General features: G+C 34.5%; 1 protein-coding gene across 2 annotated transcripts; it reads left to right on the forward strand.

Annotated features, from left to right (window-relative positions):
* The first annotated feature begins 284 nt into the window (after positions 1-284).
* On the forward strand, positions 285-21,867 carry LOC112024177 (LEAF RUST 10 DISEASE-RESISTANCE LOCUS RECEPTOR-LIKE PROTEIN KINASE-like 2.1). Of its 2 annotated transcripts, none has more exons than XM_065780759.1 (5): positions 285-508; positions 2,302-4,512; positions 20,424-20,459; positions 20,561-20,698; positions 20,781-21,867. In XM_065780759.1, exons 2-5 carry the CDS (start codon positions 3,636-3,638, stop codon positions 21,770-21,772), a joined length of 2,043 nt encoding a protein of 680 aa, XP_065636831.1. In that variant the 5' UTR covers positions 285-508; positions 2,302-3,635; the 3' UTR covers positions 21,773-21,867. The 2 variants fall into 2 exon arrangements, with proteins under 2 accessions (XP_065636831.1, XP_065636832.1); XM_065780760.1 differs by having other exon boundaries at positions 20,600-20,698.
* The last annotated feature ends 297 nt before the right edge of the window (positions 21,868-22,164 follow it).

Below are 22,164 nucleotides of genomic sequence, written 5' to 3' on the forward strand. Positions count from 1 at the left end.
AGTGTTGTCTAATATTGAACGTTATTGAGTTGCAAGTGCATAATTACTAAAACCTACAAAATAATTTACCGTTTTTAAATTAATAAAGCAAAACTCCCAATAGTTATATACACACACACACACTCAAAACTAATATAAACTGCAAATATATAAATAAAGACTGATGGGATAGCAAAAAATGGCATCTGTGGTTCGTCCAGAAGGGTCGTCCATGACATGCAGTTTGCCAAGCGACTAGGCCATCTCCTATTCGTCCAGACCTCCCTTCCCTGAGAGGTTATTAAAGTTCCAATTTTACGGACTGCTCTTATTGACGAGTCTGTGGGGGGAGCCCTGGCACTACAGAATGTATTGAAACAAGGTTTTGATGTAGACTACCATAATGCCTCGTCGAATACCTGTTGGGGGTGTGTGGCATCAGGTGGGATATGCAGTCCTCTCCCCTCCCCCCATCCATTTGTCTGTTTTTGCCGTGATGGAGAGCAACCTTTGGTCTGTCCAAGTAACGGTATGCATGCTCCTTTCTCTTCTCACTTTTGGATTAGGCTGAAACACATATTTCTTGTTCTTTGCTTAGTTTCTCTGGTTCATAGTTTCCTATTTTTAGCTATTGTTCACATAATGTCATAGTTTAACACTTCTCTTTGGCTTTGGATAGTCGGCACAGTTAACAATTGCATAGCATTCTCATGGTTTGTTTGCTTTAGGTGGCTTTGGGTAGCCGGCATAGTTAACAATTGCATAGCATTCACATGGTTTGTTTGCTTTAGCTAAATGTGGGTCCATTTAGTAGGTAAAAGACTTGATCCTCATTTGGTCCAATTTGTTTGCATAGCATTCACATGGTTTGTTTTGAGCAATTCCATTCGTAGTGCCCCTCATACAGAAATCAAAAAAAATTTATGGCCTTAAAAAACTTTAAGCAAGATTGAAGACGGTGAGTCATCGATCCTATAATATTAATTTTTCGCTAGAGTTTCCAATATGTTTAGGAATAAGCTCCAAGTTTTTGGGACAGACAATATATAGTGAAATCATATCATCATCGCTCATTACACAGTAAACATCCCAATTAAAAACTCAAAGTTATTACTTTTAGTCTTGAGTGTTCTCTTTTATTTTAAGTGAGTTATTATGATATTAGCCTAAAACAAAAAATGAATAGCTAGAATTCTATTTATTTATTTTTAAAAAGTCAAATTAGTTCATAAGATATGGTCTTTGAATGAATGCAGAATACTCTCTCTCTTTTCTTTTTCTTTTTTATTTTTTAAATTTGATATTTACAATAAGATGAGAGCTTTTTTTTTTTAATATGAAATAGTTAATGTGAATAGATGATGTATAATAATAAGAAGTGTATGAGAATGATGCTCTCATTTTTGTTGATAAACACAATAAATAACCTATCTCTAAAATTAATTTCATAATAATTCTAAAATTAATTTCATTATTATCTTAATGTTAACAGAAAATGGGATACCATATCTAAAACACTTCTCATTCATAGCAAGTGGATCTCACTCATTAGTGGGACCACTTGCTGTGACCGTGAAGATATATATACCCGAATCAGGGTATATTCTTCCGTGTTAGTGGAGGCGAGCAGACTTTGAAGTAGTTCGACTAAAGTCATAACTTTGTAGGTGAAAATGCCCCAAAAAAAAATTGAACTTGCCTAGAAAGACAGTTCTGTGACTTCTGTCCATCCTACGAAAAGTCGTTGGGGTCTACTTTTTTACCCCAAAACTTAAAAGAAAAACTTTTAATTTCATTTAAGGATGGGCTTAAATAGCTGCTTGGCCCTAATCCAATATTATTATTATTTATTTCAAAGATAGTTGAAATTGAATCCAATTTGCCAGCCCAATTAATTGGTTGAAAAAAATTATTTCTATTTTTGACAACCGGGTGAAGTCAGCAACTGGGCCATGAGTGCAACTTTCTGGAATTGAGGAAAATCATTTTCTTTAGGACTTGTGGACCATAAAACGGCCCAGTCTCAGACATAAAAGAATAGTGTGGAAAAGTCAGTGGGAAAATTTGCCTCCAGAGTCCAGACAAATCCCGTTTAAAAATCAATATGTGGAGTGGGCTCTTTAATCTCTTTCGGACTTACCAGTCTTCGTTCAACGTTAGGCTGCGTCATAAACATTACTTCTTTCCCAGTTCTTTATTTCATTATCTTCTAAACATGAATTCCCATTTTCTAGCTCTCTCTTCCCTCATCACCCTATTCTTTTTCTTAACAATATTACCACCATCTTACTGAACCGACGATGAACGCTTTGTTGAGTGCAGGCGTCCCTTTGATTGTGGAAGGATCAAAAACATTTCGTACCCTTTCTTGAGAGATAATCGACCTGAACCTTGCGGTATTCCAGAGTTCAAGCTTACGTGCCGCGACAATGAATACCCTATTATCAGTTTTAAAGAACTAGAGATCCTTGTACTAAACATCAACCAATCTCATTATATCATGACCATTGCAAGATGGGACCTCTGGAATAGTCCATGTCTTCCAACTCCAAAGTTCGTCAATACCACTTTGGATTTTAATAACTTCGATTATCACAAACCCACCGATCAAAACCTAACTTTGTTCTATGGCTGCCCTTATGGAGTTAGCGGATTGGATAAAGCGAATTACTTTCCCTGCGGCTTAGATAATATTTACTTTGTAAGCGAATCCTTCACAGGGATCGACGAGCTTTTTGAGAAATGCCATAGAAATATTAGAGTTCCAGTTTTAGGGACTGCTCTTAAAAACGAGTCTTTGGGACTTCAGAAGGTATTGAATCAAGGTTTTGATGTGGACTACCATAATTTCTGGGCGATTACCTGTTTGGGGTGTGAGGCTTCAGGTGGGATATGCGGTTTTAACTCCTCCTCACATCCATTTGTCTGCCTTTGCCGTGATGGAGATCGGCAACCTTTGTTCTGTTCAAGTATGCATGCATGCTCGTTTCTCTTCTCACTTTTGGATTAGGCTGAAACACATATTTCTTGTCCTTTGCTTAGGATATAGTTCCTATTCTTAGCTATAGTTCACATAAAGTCATAGTTTAACCCTTCTCTTTGGCTTTGGGTAGTCGGCACAGTTAACAATTGTATAGCATTCTCAAGGTTTGTTTGCTTTAGGTGGCTTTACATATCTATCTATGATGGATGTGCACTGTAGTTTAGAGCAATTTTTTTTTTTTTTTTTAATTCCTTGCTTGGTTGTGTGTGGTTGTAATGGTTGTGTATAGTAGATTTATTATTTTATTGTAATAAATATCTTATTTTATTGTGATATTTATATTGTGTTAAAAGTTAAAATAGATTCATTGTTATAACATAGATAGATAAAATAAATAAAATAATTTTTTATAATATCAAATAACTAAATTTTTAACCCCATGCGGTGATGCTTTAATAAGATTAGTAAATCTATGCGAAAGAGAGCGCGTGAATTTTTGGATGAAATTTTCTTTACCCGTAACGTAATTAATTCCAAGGAACAAGTCTAAAAGGTAAAGGCAGAACGGTGGACCCAAAGTAGACTGAGAAATTATTTGTGCTGGTAGCATAGTACCAAAATATGTTTGGCTTATCCTACCAAAAATAATAATAATAATAATAATAATAATAAAATGTTTGGCTTATATAAAGTAGTATTTTACCTGGATCACGGAAACAAACGGTTCGCGTGCTATTGTTTCAGGCGCTTCACCATGTCACAATTCCTTAGCTACCTCCTCATCCTCTCCTTCTTCTTCTTCTTCTTCATCAACTCCTTAGGCACCAATTCTAGTCCTTTGTTAGAAATATGCCCATTACACCTCTGCGGTGACGTTGACATCAGCTACCCTTTTTGGGTTCTTAAAGAAAGCGCCTCTGATCAGCAGCAATATTGTGGCTACCCGGGGTTTGGCGTTATGTGTCTGAACGGCACGGCCGAACTTGAATTACACGGTGACCGGTACCACGTGAAAGATATAAATTATGCCGACTATACCCTATCCCTTGTGGATATTGATGTCTCCAACCAAACGTGCCCAAGGGCACGTCATAACGTTTCTCTAGAGACGCTACCATTGAAATATTCTTCAATGGATTTGAATCTCAGTTATTACTTTAATTGCATTTCCTACCCTCCAACTGTGCCTTTCATCCCGTGCTTGAATATTAGTAGCAACCGGTCTTATGTTTTTGTGGAGAATCATGAGACGGTGGGCTTTGATTGGTCAAAGAATTGCGAGCAGAAAGTGGTGGTGACAGTGAGACAGACGCAGATCAATATGAATAATTTGACTGGTGGGTTTGGTGTGGCTATGAATGATGGCTTTCTGCTTGATTGGCAAAGAGTTAAGGATTGTGGTACATGTGAGAGCTCTGAACGGTATTGGGAAACAGTTAAGGATTGTGCTACATGTGAGAAATCTGAAGGGTATTGTGGATACAACGCTACGGCTGAGGAGTTCTTGTGCTTTTGCAACGATGGAATCGCACATGGTAACAGCTGCAAAGGTATGCTCTCTCTAATTCTCATGGGGACAGACATGCATAATTCCAATTCCACATGATAAATTCTGTTCACTGCTTTTAGTTTAGATTTATTTTGTATTGTATTACGGTTTGTAAGTTTCCTTTTCTTCATTTGATTGTTGATGGGAATAATTGCGGTATGCACACAGGCAGAAGGAAAAGTGGAGGAAGAGGCCATACTAATGCCTAATGGAGACTGATATTAATATTAGTCAATAGTGGTTACAGTATTTTTTTCCAAGAGTGGGTCAAGGGTTCATACTGATGGAGACCAAGATTAATACTAGTCAATACTCGATAGTGGTTATTTTTGACCAAGGGTGTTTAATACAGTTTCATAAAAAAAGAAAAAAAAAAGAAAAAGAAAAGAAAAAGAGATTTTAATACAGAATCAATTTTAACTTTCAATCAACTCAACTAGAAAAATTATTTATCATCAAATAAGATATAGATTTAGGTTTAATTTTTGTTTACACAAAAAATCAATTGATGTTTTAGTTTAATGTTTTAGATTATTCTTTTCTTATAATTTCTAGCTCTTCTATGTTTTCTCTCTTTTTTCTATTATATTTAAACCATTTATGTGTCTAAAATATGGGTTCGTTATTAAGCTATTCATTTTTGGAAATATTTTTTTGGGAATTAAAAAAATGTCAATACTTTTTCAATTTTCAAAAAATCTTTTTTCAAAAATGAAAATTATTGTGTGCTCCTAGGGCACACATTAGTAAAATCCAATAAATAAATAAATAAATCAAAAAACTATTTGGTTTCTAAAATTTTTATTTCAGAGATGTGGGAATTGATAGCCAAGTCAAAGAATGACAAAAATGAATGGACCTAGAAATATTGGTGTATAATAAAAATTATGTCAACTAGGGATATATGTACAAGTAATATTACTTCAAGGAAAAAGTTTATTTCTAAATTGGTTTGAGTGGTATTTTAAAAAGATAATTGAAAACAATGGTCTTAAAGTAACACTCTTAATTAAAAGTCCCTGTTGCAACAAAAATTAACTTGAAAAACCAATAATGATTTATTATCACTAATTTTTTTTGTTGCAATAAATCTTTTTTTTAATTAATTATTCTATTCCTATTGGTTATTTATTTATTTTTGTAATTTTTCTTTTCACATTTGTTAATGTACACTCTGTTAATATAACATTCATAGTTTTAGGCATGATGTCTACATTTAAAATATGAAATAGTTAATGTGAATAGATGATGTATAATAATAAGAAGTGTATGAGAATGATGCTCTCATTTTTGTTGATAAACACAATAAATAATCTATCTCTAAAATTAATTTCATTATTATCTTAATGTTAACGGAAAATGAGATACCGTGTTATAGATACATGTATCTTCTCATTCATAGCAAGTGGATCTCACTCATTAGTGGGACCACTTGCTGTGACCGAGAAGATATATATACCCGAATCAGGGTATATTCTTCCGTGTTGGTGGAGGCGAGCAGACCTTTGAAGTAGTTCGACTAAAGTCATAGCTTTGTAGGTGAAAATGCCCCAAAAAAATTGAACTTGCCTAGAAAGACAGTTCTGTCTATTCTACGATAAGTCGTTGGGGTCTACTTTTTGACCACAAAACTTAAGAGAGAGACTTTTAATTTCATTTAAGGATGGGCTTAAATAGCTGCTTGGCCCTAATCCAATATTATTATTATTATTTATTTTAAAGATAGTTGAAATTGAATCCAATTTGCCAGCCCAATTAATTGGTTGAAAAAATTTATTTCTATTTTTGACAACCGGGTGAACTCAGCAACTAGGCCATGAGTGCAACTTTCTGGAATTGAGGAAAATCATTTTCTTTAGGACTTGTGGACCATAAAACGGCCCAGTCTTAGACATAAAAGAATGGTGTGGAAAAGTCAGTGGGAAAATTTGCCTCTAGAGTCCAGACAAATCCCGTTTAAAAATCAATCTGTGGAGTGGGCTCTTTAATCTCTTTCGGACTTACCAGTCTTCGTTCAACGTTAGGCTGCGTCATAAACATTTAATTACTTCTTTCCCAGTTCTTTATTTCATTATCTTCTAAACATGAATTCCCATTTTCAAGCTCTCTCTTCCCTCATCACCCTATTCTTTTTCTTAACAATATTACCACCATCTTACTGAATCGACGATGAACGCTTTGTTGAGTGCAGGCGTCCCTTTGATTGTGGAAGGATCAAAAACATTTCGTACCCTTTCTTGAGAGATAATCGACCTGAACCTTGCGGTATTCCAGAGTTCAAGCTTACGTGCCGCGACAATGAATGCCCTATTATTAGTTTTAAAGAACTAGAGATCCTTGTACTAAACATCAACCAATCTCATTATATCATGACCATTGCAAGATGGGACCTCTGGAATAGTCCATGTCCTCCAACTCCAAAGTTCGTCAATACCACTTTGGATTTTAATAACTTCGATTATCACACACCAACCGATCAAAACCTAACTTTGTTCTATGGCTGCCCTTCTGGAGTTAGCGGATTGGATAAAGCGAATTACTTTCCCTGCGGCTTAGATAATATTTACTTTGTAAGCGAATCCTTCACGGGGATTGACGAGCTTTTTGAGAAATGCCATAGAAATATTAGAGTTCTAGTTTTAGGGACTGCTCTTAAAAACGAGTCTTTGGGACTTTAGAAGGTATTGAATCAAGGTTTTGATGTGGACTACCATAATTTCTGGGCGATTACCTGTTTGGGGTGTGAGGCTTCAGGTGGGATATGCGGTTTTAACTCCTCCTCACATCCATTTGTCTGCCTTTGCCGTGATGGAGATCGGCAACCTTTGTTCTGTTCAAGTATGCATGCATGCTCGTTTCTCTTCTCACTTTTGGATTAGGCTGAAACACATATTTCTTGTCCTTTGCTTAGAATATTGTTCCTATTCTTAGCTATAGTTCACATAAAGTCATAGTTTAACCCTTCTCTTTGGCTTTGGGTAGTCGGCACAGTTAACAATTGCATAGCATTCACAAGGTTTGTTTGCTTTAGGTGGCTTTGGGTAGCCGGCATAGTTAACAATTGCATAGCATTCACATGGTTTGTTTGCTTTGGCTAAATGTGGGTCCATTTAGTAGGCAATAGACTTGATCCTCATTCTGGTCTAAGTCATGCTTTAATAAGTTGTCATAATCTGTTAGGATGGTGGAATCATCTTAATTTTTTTTGAGCGAGTCCATATTCATAATGCCTCTCATTGAAATTGAACGGTTTTAGACCCCTTAAACACACACAGATTGCGTAGCCTAGATTAATTAGCCAAGTTGTTACTTAGTCAAATTAAGCAATTCTAGGTTAAAACAATCAAACAATCATATCAAGAATATAAAGCAGCGGAAAATAAATAACACAAGATATGATCACCCAGGAAACCACACGGTAAAAACCTGGGGAGGATTTGACCCACCGATCCTCAAGGCTAACCTGAATTCACTATGAAAGAATTGAAGTTCGTACAAAAGGACTACAAGCTCCCCGCTCGACTTCCTAATGCTACCCACCAGTAGAACTTCCTGACACGACCACGCGCAGGCTCCGAATCCACGGACTACTTCTTTCTTGAATTCTTCAATCAGCTACAAGCTCCCCGCTTGCTTTTCTTTTAATTCAATGGCAGCAACCTTGTTGATCATCAAGATGTAGAAAATATCTCTACCTTGAAAACCCTAAGTTTATGTGAAGGAAAGCTCCTCTAAGATCTCACAAGAGATTCACATAAACAGCAAATATGAGCAACAAAGACTTAGAGAGGTTTGGGTACAAAACCCTAAAAATAAAAGGAGGCACAAGAGGCACTCTAATCTCTCTCTCAGAAGTCCCAAAAACGTTCTAGGGTTTTCCTTATATATAGAAGTGTTTTACTTGAACCCCAAGACGTTTAAATAGAGTTTGGGCTGAACTGGAACTCTGCAGAAAAATAAATCTGTACGTGGTTCGATCGATCGAGTCTAATTTTCGATCGATCGAGCCTTACAGATTTAGTCCAATAAATCTGCACTCACTCGATTCCAGTTTTACAAATAAACATACTTTGAGCAAGCCTAAACAAGACTAAACAACCTGTTTTGATCATGGTTTGCCAACACTACAACATTAGAGTTCTAAATACATAAAATCCTAAATCTTTAGAACCTAACAATCTCCCCTTTGGCAATCCGTGACAAAACACAAACTAAAAGCTCAAAGTTTACAAAGTAAAAGCCCATTACAAAATAATGCTCATAACAACAAATCCAATCTTAACTACTATCCATCAGTTGCAAGTGTAGACAGCAGCTCAATTGAATCAACCTGTATATTTCCTGAAACACTCAACAAACGCATAAACGCATGTGTGAAAAAATACAAGTAAACCAAAATTAAATTCTTGACTTCACAAACACAAAACAAAGACATATATCATGAAGAACTCATAAATATAAATCAATGAGCAGTGAACAAGAAACAGAAATAAAACATAAGTAAACTAACTCTCCCCCTAAGTTAGATACAACAAAAAGTTTTTATTTTCTTCCCTTTTAAAAATAATTTCAACTCCCCCTAAACAGGACAAACATGATTCCCATAAATCAATAATTTCTCCCCTTTTGTCACGTATTGACAAAGACAACTCGTACAAAGAGTAAACAGTCAACATACGCAATAAAGGATAAGAGAAAATAGAGAATCAAGGGGAACACAAAACAATTCAACTCTATAGAAAATAGAGACAGCTCCCCCTATGAATAACACAGGTAAAAAAAAACTTTTCTCCCCCTATAAAAATAGAAAAACAAAACAAGTTGTGGGAAAAACAGTTTTGGGGAAAAATAAAGGAGGGGGGGAAAATCAGCAGCAGCAGCAGCATCACCAACAGGATCAGGTACATCCTCACCAGCAGGACCAAGGTGAAAAACTCACAAACCAATAGTTAAAAACTAAGGTGAGGATACACATGAAGAAAAATATTCTCTCTTTCAATAGAATGCAAACATGGCACTATGTGACCCATAAACAGTTGCATGAGTAGAGAAAATATTTGCACATTGATTATCTATCATATCTCTTAAGAAAAATATTTTCTACAATTCATACATAAAAATAGCATATACTAGAAAGTACGTAAGTCAAAAATTAATCAATCAATTTTTAGATCAAGTTGAGTACCCAATTTAGCAAAGTGTATGCATGCTATGTATGAAAACAATGAGAGATATGACTGCAAAACTGCAAAATGGATACAGAAATCAATGCAATGCATGTGAATCCTAAACACAAACCAAGGGAGACTGCAAGTTAGCACAAAAATCAATAGAATAAAATTCTATATGATGCATGAAACAATTACAATGCCATGATGCATGTACTAATGCAGTGAGCGATTAAGTTCAATTGAGATTAAATTGACAAAATTGGTTTGAGCATAGAGTTTCTAACAAAAACCAAAAATTTGAAAATCACTTGTTGAATTTTTAAACAAATTGATGAATTGAGCATCACATAACACAACTCACAGAGTATAATGCTTAATTTCATCAATACAACAAGCCAATTTCATCAAATTCAACTCAATTTCACAAAAGCCCCAATTCGGATCAAGAACAAACCCTTTTTTAAAACCTGATTCGCGACTTTCGATTGATCGAAAAATACATTCGATCGATCGAATGAAACAGTCATTTTTAAACAAATTAAAGCACTTTTTCGATTGATCGAAAAACACACTGGATCGATCGAATTGGGCAGAGACTCACTAAATTTGAGAAAAATCACAGTTTTGAAAGACACAAACCTAATTTTGAAAAACAACTCCTCAAAGCATTAACCAAAGAAAGCAAAATGCATGAGTATGAGATGGAATGCTTTTTCAAAAACCCAAAATTTTGAACCCAATTTTCTCAAAACAAATTTCAATCATTCTCCCATTGAAATTTTATTAAGCAACCAATATGTTCTGCACAAATCTAAGATATTTTCAAAATTTTCAAACTTGAAACATATTTTGCATCAAAATCAAGGAACTTTTAATCTTTGATGGCCACAACAAAATCACACACAATATAATGTACCAAGTTTAACAAAGAGTAACTTGTGTAGTGTGTGCAACTAGCAAAAGCTTGAGATGCATGTGAGGTGATATGTGAATAGCAATCAATCACAAAGTCTACACAATTCATCACATAGAATTTAAAAGAGACTATCACCTAAAGAGTTACATCATATAACTCCCACATCTCCTAGAACAAAAGCTTGCAATCATGTAAGTTTCTTGCATTTTTGCCTCTTATTTGTATGAGATGGCATTCAGCCTAATAGTACACACCGGTTTGAATTAAGTGAATTGGCATCAAGCCTAATAGTACACACCAGTTTTAATTTATTTGAGGCTACACCTTATGTTCTTTTTGTGCATGTGCTACACTTTCTCGAGCACAGAATCTTATGATATGCACTAAGGTGTTCATGATTGGCTAGTGAACAGTGGTGAGATGGTTATTTATGCCTTTCTCAAAAGGATCAAGTCCGACAGTCAAATAACATGTGACTTCAAGATTAAGACAAAGTGATAAAACCATAAACATCTTTCCCACACAACATGCACTACAAAACTTCAACTAGTAAAGTGCAATAAATAAGCTTATCAAAGCTAAACAAGGTACATAAACATGTTATGTAAAGATAATATGGCCAATCCTTGATTATAAATCCAAGATATATAATACAAAACACAAAAATCTTTTTGGTTTTAACAAACTTTATAACCAAAAACAAAGCACATATTATGCTAAATGAACAATGCAAATGCAATGCATGACAGTGCAAAACTAAGCTATAAAGGGTACACAAACAAGAAATATCAATTTCTTAATTAACCCTTGAGTACATGTACAAACTAGTACATACTCATTCAAAATCAAAAATAGCTTAGCACAAACTATTCAAGTTTCTCCACAATGTCAGGCATGTTCTAAATCAAGAGAGATATAAAATTCATGTAATCCTCAAGAAAAATAAAACAGACACAAAATAAAATATTTTTGTCTTTTTGAAATTTTTCAATGTTTTTGGATTTTTTTTTTAAAAAAAACAACCTAAAAACAAAACAACCAAAAACAAAAACAAAACATGTCCACAAATAATTGAAAGAATTAAATCAAGGACAAGTTAGCAACACTCACCTTGGAGAATCTTTTCTCACCCATTTAGCACGAGTATTCGGCTTTGTAGGTGAAAATCCATGAGAAGTAGAGTGCATTTGAGGAATTACACCAATCTTTTGAGAGAGACTGAAATCCTGCAAATTCCTTTCACAAACCAACAAGCTCAAATTTTTCAAAAGCATATGAAATAATTTATTTGAACCTATGGCAGGAGAAATATCATCACATATCCTAAATTGAAACATAGAATGCTTAAATTTTAATTTATGACAATTAGGACGAATGTGACCGGAGACACCACAAAAGTGACAAACAGGAACAAATTTAGGAACATCAGTATTCCTAATAGCAAATCTATTCTCAGATTTTGGTTTTTGCCTCAACAAAGAACAATTTGGTCTAATATGACCAACAACACCACAAAGGTGACAAGTAGGCACAAAAACAGATTTATTATGCTCTCTAACAGTAGGATTAGACTTAGGTTTAGAAACTTCAGCGTCTACATCAGAACTTTTACCTTTGTCTAACCTAGCAAAATAAGCCTTCTCTTTATTATTCCTCTTAAAAGGAGGGATATAAACTTTCTCAGTTTTAGGCTTAAGAGAAACAGAAACACTTCTGTTATCATCAACAAGTTTGGTATTAGACAAATTTTCCAATTTAGCTTCAGCCTCAGCTAACTTTTGTTCCAAACTTTTCATCTTCTCATCTTGAGAGGAAATTTGATTTCTCAAAAATTCATTCTTTTTATTAGACTCATCTAATCTCACAATCAAATCCTCTTTTTCAAGATTAGCCAATTTTAACTCTTCTTGAATTTCTTAGAAATTTTCAAAGATTTAGATAATTCCTTACGAAGAGTTTCAAAAGCATCAAAAAAATCAACAGAAACAATAGTGTCCTTTTTATTCAAAACATCACAGGCATCAATAAAATCAGCAGAAGCATGAGCAGAAATATGATCAGAAAGACACTTCAAATTATCCATGACAACAGGGGTCAAGGATCAGCTCTTAGATCAAAAGATCTACAACAAGAAGAGCTACCCGCTCTGATACCACTTGGGTTTTAGACCCCTTAAACACACACAGATTGCGTAGCCTAGATTAATTAGCCAAGTTGTTACTTAGTCAAATTAAGCAATTCTAGGTTAAAACAATCAAACAATCATATCAAGATAATAAAGCAGCGGAAAATAAATAACACAAGATATGATCACCCAGGAAACCACACGGTAAAAACCTGGGGAGGATTTGACCCACCGATCCTCAAGGCTAACCTGAATTCACTATGAAAGAATTGAAGTTCGTACAAAGGACTACAAGCTCCCCGCTCGACTTCCTAATGCTACCCACCAGTAGAACTTCCTGACACGACCACGCGCAGGCTCCGAATCCACGGACTACTTCTTTCTTGAATTCTTCAATCAGCTACAAGCTCCCCGCTTGCTTTTCTTTAANTTAGAAATTTTCAAAGATTTAGATAATTCCTTACGAAGAGTTTCAAAAGCATCAAAAAAATCAACAGAAACAATAGTGTCCTTTTTATTCAAAACATCACAGGCATCAATAAAATCAGCAGAAGCATGAGCAGAAATATGATCAGAAAGACACTTCAAATTATCCATGACAACAGGGGTCAAGGATCAGCTCTTAGATCAAAAGATCTACAACAAGAAGAGCTACCCGCTCTGATACCACTTGAACGGTTTTAGACCCCTTAAACACACACAGATTGCGTAGCCTAGATTAATTAGCCAAGTTGTTACTTAGTCAAATTAAGCAATTCTAGGTTAAAACAATCAAACAATCATATCAAGAATATAAAGCAGCGGAAAATAAATAACACAAGATATGATCACCCAGGAAACCACACGGTAAAAACCTGGGGAGGATTTGACCCACCGATCCTCAAGGCTAACCTGAATTCACTATGAAAGAATTGAAGTTCGTACAAAAGGACTACAAGCTCCCCGCTCGACTTCCTAATGCTACCCACCAGTAGAACTTCCTGACACGACCACGCGCAGGCTCCGAATCCACGGACTACTTCTTTCTTGAATTCTTCAATCAGCTACAAGCTCCCCGCTTGCTTTTCTTTTAAGTTCAATGGCAGCAACCTTGTTGATCATCAAGATGTAGAAAATATCTCTACCTTGAAAACCCTAAGTTTATGTGAAGGAAAGCTCCTCTAAGATCTCACAAGAGATTCACATAAACAGCAAATATGAGCAACAAAGACTTAGAGAGGTTTGGGTACAAAACCCTAAAAATAAAAGGAGGCACAAGAGGCACTCTAATCTCTCTCTCAGAAGTCCCAAAAACGTTCTAGGGTTTTCCTTATATATAGAAGTGTTTTACTTGAACCCCAAGACGTTTAAATAGAGTTTGGGCTGAACTGGAACTCTGCAGAAAAATAAATCTGTACGTGGTTCGATCGATCGAGTCTAATTTTCGATCGATCGAGCCTTACAGATTTAGTCCAATAAATCTGCACTCACTCGATTCCAGTTTTACAAATAAACATACTTTGAGCAAGCCTAAACAAGACTAAACAACCTGTTTTGATCATGGTTTGCCAACACTACACATTAGAGTTCTAAATACATAAAATCCTAAATCTTTAGAACCTAACAGAAATCAAAAAAAATTGTGGCCTTAAGACTTTAAGCAAGATTAGGGGTGGCAAAGTAAGCCCAAACCCATTTGTTTACCCAAACCTATCCATTTTAATTGAATCCAAACCCACCCAATTATTAGTTGGGTTAAATAGGTATCAACCCAATTAGACACAATGATTATTAAGTTTTAACTAGAAACCCATTGAGCCCCATTTAACCCAAAAACAATATAGTCAAATTCAACCTAGCCGTTCCCATAAAAAAAATAAAAAATAAAAAAAAAATAAATAAAAAAACAAAGAAAGAAGGAGAGGAAACTTGACCTTGGTGTCGAAAATGACGTCGGACTCGGACTTGTAGATACAACAATAGCAATCTTCGCAAATGAAGCGGAGGCGAGCGACGTTGGTGGAGAAGACCTCTTTGTGGCCACAAGCTCCATACGCAACCCATTTAAGAGCATCAACACACACAGCACAGCTATCGTCCATGTCTTCCTCCTCTTTCTTGCAAAACCCTAATCGGACGTTGAAGACGAAGATGGAGATCTAAATTTTGTAGGGTTCAAAGAAAGGGACGACACCTACACCAACACCACCTTCGTTGTGCATTTGAGAAGCACCGTCACCTGGGATCGAGTCCAATTCCTCTCCGTTTAGGACTGCTCCACCGCCTTCGATCTGTATGTGTCGCTGTGATCTACTAAACTTTTTTTTTTTAATTATTATTATTGTTGTTGTTGTTGTTGTTGTTGTCGTTGTTGTTGTTGTTTTTGTTGTTGTTGTCGTTGTTTAATTTTTTTTTAAAATTTTTTATTTATTTTTTGATGATTCTCATAAGATTTTTATCTCTAAGATGATTGATTAGTTGAGTTATTTGTTATTTTGTTAATGCTTCTGATGTTAGTAATATTAGTTTTCGTTTTTGATTTCCTATTTGGTTGCTGAGAAAGCTGAGGTAAAATAGAATTTATAATTATTTTTATTTTTATAATATTGTTGTGTTCTCTAAAAATTTAGTGGAAAAGGGAATCCAAAAAAGTGTCGGAGTTTTCACTTTAATGGCATTTTGGTAATTTTGATAATTGGGTAATTGGGTGAGTTGGGGTTTACCCATAATAATTGGGTTGAGTTGGATTTAGGTTAGAAGTAATTAGTTAAATCGGTTTTAATGGGTAAATGAGTTTTATATACCCAACCCAATTATGCTCACCCCAAACCCACCCATTTGACACCTTGCAAGATTGAAGATGGTGAACCACCAATCCTATAATATTAATTTTTTGCTAGAGTTTCCAATATGTTTACGAATAAGTTCCAAGTTTTTGGAATAGACAATATATAGTGAAATCATGTTATCATCACTCATCACACAGTAGACATCCCAATCCACAACTCAGAGTTAGTACCTTTAGGATTTTTTTTTTTTTTTTTGAGAAATAATTACAACATGCTGCTAACCCCGCATCTCGAACTCTTTCCCCCCAGACCCCTAAGTACTTTGTACATGGGGAGATGCTAATTCAACTGCAAGACTTTTAGTCTTGAGTGTTCTCTTTTATTTGAGGTGAGTTATTATGATATTTTCCAAAAAAAAAAAAATGAATAGCCAGAATTTTATTTATTTATTTTAAAAAAATCAAATTAGCTCATAAGATATGGTCTTTGAATGAATGCTGAGTACTCTCTCTCTCTTTTTTTTCTTTTTTCTTTTTTAAATTTGATATTTACAATAGGATGAGTGATTTTACCCTTTTTCTCTTTTTCTTTTTAATAAAAAATTTAATATTTTAAAATAAGATGAGAGATTTGAACTCTAAATATTTTAATGAAAAGAATTAGAAAGTAACAATTGAATTTCTTTTTTTGGGGGTAATAATTGAATTTTAAGAACTCAAACCCTTGTGTGAGAACTCACAACAAATCCTAGTGACTTTTGGGTCTGTTTGGTTGTGTTGTTTAAATAACAGTTTTTGTTATTTAAACAACACAATACGTATTTCCACAGCATTTAAACAACATTACTAGAACAATATTACCAAACGAGTTTTTTTTTTTTTTTTTTGGTGGCCTAGCAATAACAAATCCTAGTGTCTTCAATGTATGGTTTTCTTTTTTCCTTTTTTGGTAAAACTTTAATGTATGGTTTTCAATATTTCTAGTGACAGGCAAAATTGTGGATTTTAGTTACAAAGTCTTTAAGGCCTTGTTTGGATTTTTTTTTTTTCTTCACTCCTCACTCAATTTCCGTCACTCTTCACTCCTCATTCATCACTTATCACTTAAAATACCACAACTCCCTACACCCCACCTGTTTGGCACATGTTTTCAGCTTCTCATCACTCAATTTTTTCTACTTTTTGTGGGACCCATACCTGAGGTTAGGCATTCCTGTTAGCGTACCCGCCTCACACCATTTTTTCTTTCTTTCTTTTTTCCTTCAACCCCCAATACCCATAACAACCACTTCGGTTCTGAGCTTGAAGCACAAACCCAAAACATTCATTAGCATCCTTGAAGCATCCAGAAAATTCACAAACCCACAACAACCAATTCGTTGCCCCAATTGTTGATTTATTTTTTTATTTTTTTATTTATTTTTTATGTGTCTGAGATGACAAAGGCAAAAAGGAAGAAAAAAAAAGAAGAAGAAGAAGAACGAACTAATGCAACAATGATCAAACCTGCGATGATCTCCACCGTCACTAGAGGCGGCATTCCTTTTTTTTTTTTTTTTTTTTTTTTCCTTTCAACCCCCAATACCCACAACAACCACTTTGGTTCTGAGTTTAAAGCACAAACCTAGAACTGATGCAGCGACGATCGGACTTGCAATGATCGGACTTGCACAAATGACGAACCGATGCAGCGATGATTGGACTTGTGACGATCTCCACTATCACCACCAGTGGCAAAGAAGAAGAAGAAGAAGAAGAAGAAGAAAAAGAAAGAACTGCAGCGAAGAGTTCATGGGTTCTGTGATGAAGAAAAAAAAAAGAACTGAATGGAGTGTAGTGTAGACCAGAGAAAGAAGAGAGAAAAAAGAAAATGTTTGTGGAAGAAAGCCGTTGAAGAGGCCATCAAAAGTAGCACCTCACGTGTGTTGCACTGATAGTGGGTCCATACATGTGGGTTTAATTACGAAAATACCATTGGAAACTGAGTTTTGGAAATTGAAAACACCTAAAATGTGTTTTCAGTTTCCATAACTCATCACTCAAAAATCAGAAAATTGAGTGATAGAAACAAAAACATGAAACAAATCCAAATAGATTTTTTTTTTTTTTTTTTTTTTTTCGTGTAACCCACATATTTTGAGTTATGAGTGATGGAAACAGAGTTATATGTTATGAAAATAATAAATCCAAACACCCCCTAAATAACGCTGTGAGAAGCTGTCCGGATTTTCATATGAGAGTCAAAAATCAAACTATAATTATAGTACTATTAACTACTTTTGTTTCATAGAAATACTAGTAATTAACAAATCATAGAATATTTAATTCCAAACTCCCTTAGAAAAGATAAGAATAAAATGTGCTCATAAATTATCTAAATAAAATGACTAAATAAACTGTATCAAGTAAGGATTGATGAGAACTTTATTTCCTTTTCTTTGTGTGTGCTTGATGATTTACAAAATGGTGGTATAATTTTTAAATTCTTGAAACACATTAGGAGCTTTGAATATTCTTGAACGTTTTCTAGATTTTTAAGCATTTTGATTTCACTTGTACATGTTTAGTATAGCAATTCTATGCTTTTAACAAAACTTGTTGGACTATTTATGATAACTCACTAATACACTCAATCACACATAAAGTTAAAGGACAAGTCGCTCTTAGTTTTCTTGCTAAGGTTTATGCTCATAATAAAGGCGATTAATTAAATTAGGCATTGTTTTTGTGTGTGTGGACAAAATACAAAATCTCGACTTAGCACCAAACGCTTTAGTCCAATAGATTGAGGTTAACGTTAAACTTGAGTTTATTCTTACATGCCAATCGGCAATCACAAAATCCGCTGCAATCAAAATCATGTTTATCATAGGTTTCTTCCTACTCTCCACTTTCCGTTCAACCAAACGAATCTTCACTCAAAGTCATCCACTCTTATTATTATAGCGTTCAAACGTTAATGCCACAAATGCCCCTGGCTAATTTGTAGTTTGTACACTATTTTCTTATGCTCCACTCAACTGCTTGGTAGGTGTTGCTCTTTTTCTCTAGTATGTCTGACTTATATTTTACCTACTCTAATACATATCTACTGTATCATATCATCATGACGTCAACATTACTAGGGAATAGGGATATTGATGGTATATTTAGTCTAAGACTATGTTTGTCCAAGTTTTTGTCCAAATCTCTTTCTTATCATGGACTCCAAAATTGTCAATACAAATGAAATTAAAACTTCCAAAAGAAAAATAAAAGAGATTGGTATTGGCCTTAATGATCCCGAATTGATAGAGATATTCAATAGATCAGACGAACTCTTGGTCACCTAAGTACAATTTGGCTCGGTTTGAAGACTTTTCCAAAATATAATTTTTATAACCACAATTTTTTCTTTTTTAGGCATAGTTTTTCCAAATAATCTATTTTCAAAAATTTGAAGAAAAATTGTTTCAACTTTAATTCTAAGTCTAACCATTTAATCATTATCCATACTAATTCTTTTATTAAGTCTTCTAATGTAGCGTAATGTTAAACAACATTTTTTTACAACTGATATGATTTATTGTGATTGAAACGACATCACTTTTAATTGGTGTATCAACTTACTTTACTAGTTGTTAGAGAGAACAAAATCTTTTTTCGATGCTTGTTCCTTTGTTTGTCTTTCCCCTCCTTTTCAAACTCCAATAATAAACCAAAAACAAAAGTAAATCTAACACACTCGAGAACTTTCTTTTGGGCACCTAATAGGTCTAAATGAATTAGGCAGGATGAATGATTTGTTGGATTTTTCTTCAAGAGTAGAAAATGACAATCTGAATTTTCGAATGGCTAATTGGTTTAGTTTTACCGTTTATTTTGCATAGTCTGTTCCTTTGATATTCTAGAAGTTCTTTAAGTTTTTATTCCCATCTAAATTTTGTCAAATCAATGAGTGCCAATTAAGTCACTTCTCAGAAAGTAAAAAGATTTTAGCTTGGAAGACAAAACGCTACATTAAGACAAAACGCTACATTAACTCCACAACGAACAAGAATCACTCTTTTTCTTTGGAACCCGTTCCTGTGGACATTTGGGATGAGCTAAACCAGGTTCAAATCCAACCAATTTGCTAACAAAATTATGTCCCTGTAGTCATACATTTTCAAAGTGTATACACACACACACACATATATATATATATATATATATATTGGGTTTTGAGCTTGACTAGAATTTCTTTTCACTTCTCCTCTGGTCTATTTTGGTTAATAAAGAGGTGTTAGTGATAGATATATGTGAAAGTATGTTGATTCATTCCCAGCTTGCCACCTTAAGAAGTTGTGAAAAGTGTTGTATGAGAAAAGTTGTATCCCTATTACTGCTCTTTCGTTACTCTTATCTGAAAACCTATTCTACCTGTGTTATACGTGATGCAACTGTGCTAAATTCATTAACCTTAAAGTTTATCTTCCTTCTTGGCCTTGAGCATCTTTTCTTTTTCTTTAAGTTCAGTCGAAGCATATTGTATATTTAAAATCACACCCTCAGTGCTTAGAAAAGTTATGGAATGAGCTTTGTTATAATTCTATTGTGATGTTATGAATGTTCAGACACCTCGTTCTTTTCGTTGCTTACTGTTAGTGTTGGAATAATAGGAGAAATACTAAAACACAAATAAATTAGAAAGCACCCAAGAAAACTCATTTTTCTGACTTGCAATGAGTGAGTAGATTACAGGTATTTATACGTTAGGTGGATACTTTTAGCACTTACATAATTAATTAATGGCTACATATATGTCTCTCTTTTACACATGAACTTTATTAAATACATACATAAACATTATCATATATTCATTTTATATATATATATATATACACACACACATTTTAGAAATATCTGTTCAATATATTTGTCTAAAATTATATGTATTCTGCCTTGGTTACAGATAAGCGAGGAAGTAAGTGGTTTAAGTATGCTTTAGGTAATATTTCCATTTTCATCTCTCACTTCTGTGCAGTGTTTGCTAAACTTCTCAACTTAGACTATGAAGTTGAACTAGTTGGAACTTCCTTCTTTACCCAGGTGCTGGCTCATGTTTCATAATGGTCTTTCTAATACCAGGCGTCATATTCTTTATCCATCAACGCCGCATGAAGAAGAAATATGATCCCTCAACCTTACTCAGTCGAAGCATCTCTTATGATCCCTGTGGAACGACAGGTAAGCATCTTTATCTAAAATTATATTTATTCTGCCTTGGTTATAGGTAAGCATGAGCGTAAGTGGATCAAGATTGTTGCAGGTCTTGAGGCATTTGTTAGAAATTACGGACCACTATCGCTAAACAGATATAAATTCTCAGATGTCAAGAAATTCACCAATTCATTTAAGGTTAAACTGGGTCAAGGAGGCTATGGTGGTGTCTACAAAGGAGAGCTACTCAATGGTCGTCTCGTAGCTGTGAAGGTCCTGAATGCATCGAAAGGAAATGGAGATGAATTTATCAATGAAGTTGCAAGCATCAGTAGAACTTCCCATGTTAATATTGTCACACTTCTAGGATTTTGTCTTGAAGGTAAAAAAAGAGCTCTCATCTATGAGTTTATGCCAAATGGATCACTTGAAAAGTTTATACACAGTGACAACACGAAGACAACCACTATGCCCTTAGGATTGGAAAAATTGTTCCAAATTGCAATCGGTATTGCCCGGGGGCTTGAGTATTTGCACCGTGGCTGCAATACTAGAATCTTGCATTTTGACATAAAACCACATAACATTCTTCTGGACGAAAATTTTTCCCCAAAGATCTCTGATTTTGGACTTGCTAAAATTTCTCCAAGGAATGAGAGTAACATATCAATGGCAGTAGCCAGAGGGACAATAGGGTATATTGCTCCTGAAGTGTTCAGTAGAAACTTTGGAGTAGTTTCACACAAATCTGATGTCTATAGCTATGGAATGATGATTTTGGAGATGGTTGGAGGAAAAAAGGACATTGATGTTGGAATAAGTGATACTAGTGAGATATATTTTCCACATTGGATTTATAAGCGTCTTGAGCAGTACAATGATTTAGGATTTCCCATTAATATGACTATAGAGGAAACTGCAATGGTGAGAAAGATGATCTTAGTGGGTTTGTGGTGCATACAGACAAATCCATCTGATAGGCCGTCCATGAGTAAAGTAATTGAAATGCTAGAAGGAAACATAGAAGCATTGCAAATTCCTCCAAAACCTTTCTTATCATCACCTCCAAGATCTCCCATAGAAGAATCCTCCACATATTAATACTATGTAATAATACCTATAGATACATTTTTTTCTTGATAACTTTTTTATTATTATCTTACATTTAATTTAAGGATTGGGCTCCTTGAAGACAAGTGTTGGTGTTATTATGTACCTTTCACATAAAAGAGGGAGTGTGCACTTCAATGTCCCTTAATCATTAACCTGGGAAAGATCTCCAAGCTAAGAAAAACTCAATTATAAGACAGGAAAGGGAGTGTGCGCTACCAAATTTTGTTTCTCAAAAAAGTTTCTAAAAAAAAAACTTTTGTTTTTGAGAGAATATTCAATGGAATTGATACCTGTTAAATTTATTTTTTTTTTTTTTAAGGAAGAATTGATACTTATTATTGAACCCCTTTTAAAAAACAGTTACTGACATTAATTGGGAT

The sequence above is a fragment of the Quercus suber genome, unplaced genomic scaffold (assembly GCF_002906115.3).
Source record: "Quercus suber isolate HL8 unplaced genomic scaffold, Cork oak 2.0 scaffold_246, whole genome shotgun sequence".
Taxonomy (NCBI): Eukaryota; Viridiplantae; Streptophyta; class Magnoliopsida; order Fagales; family Fagaceae; genus Quercus; species Quercus suber.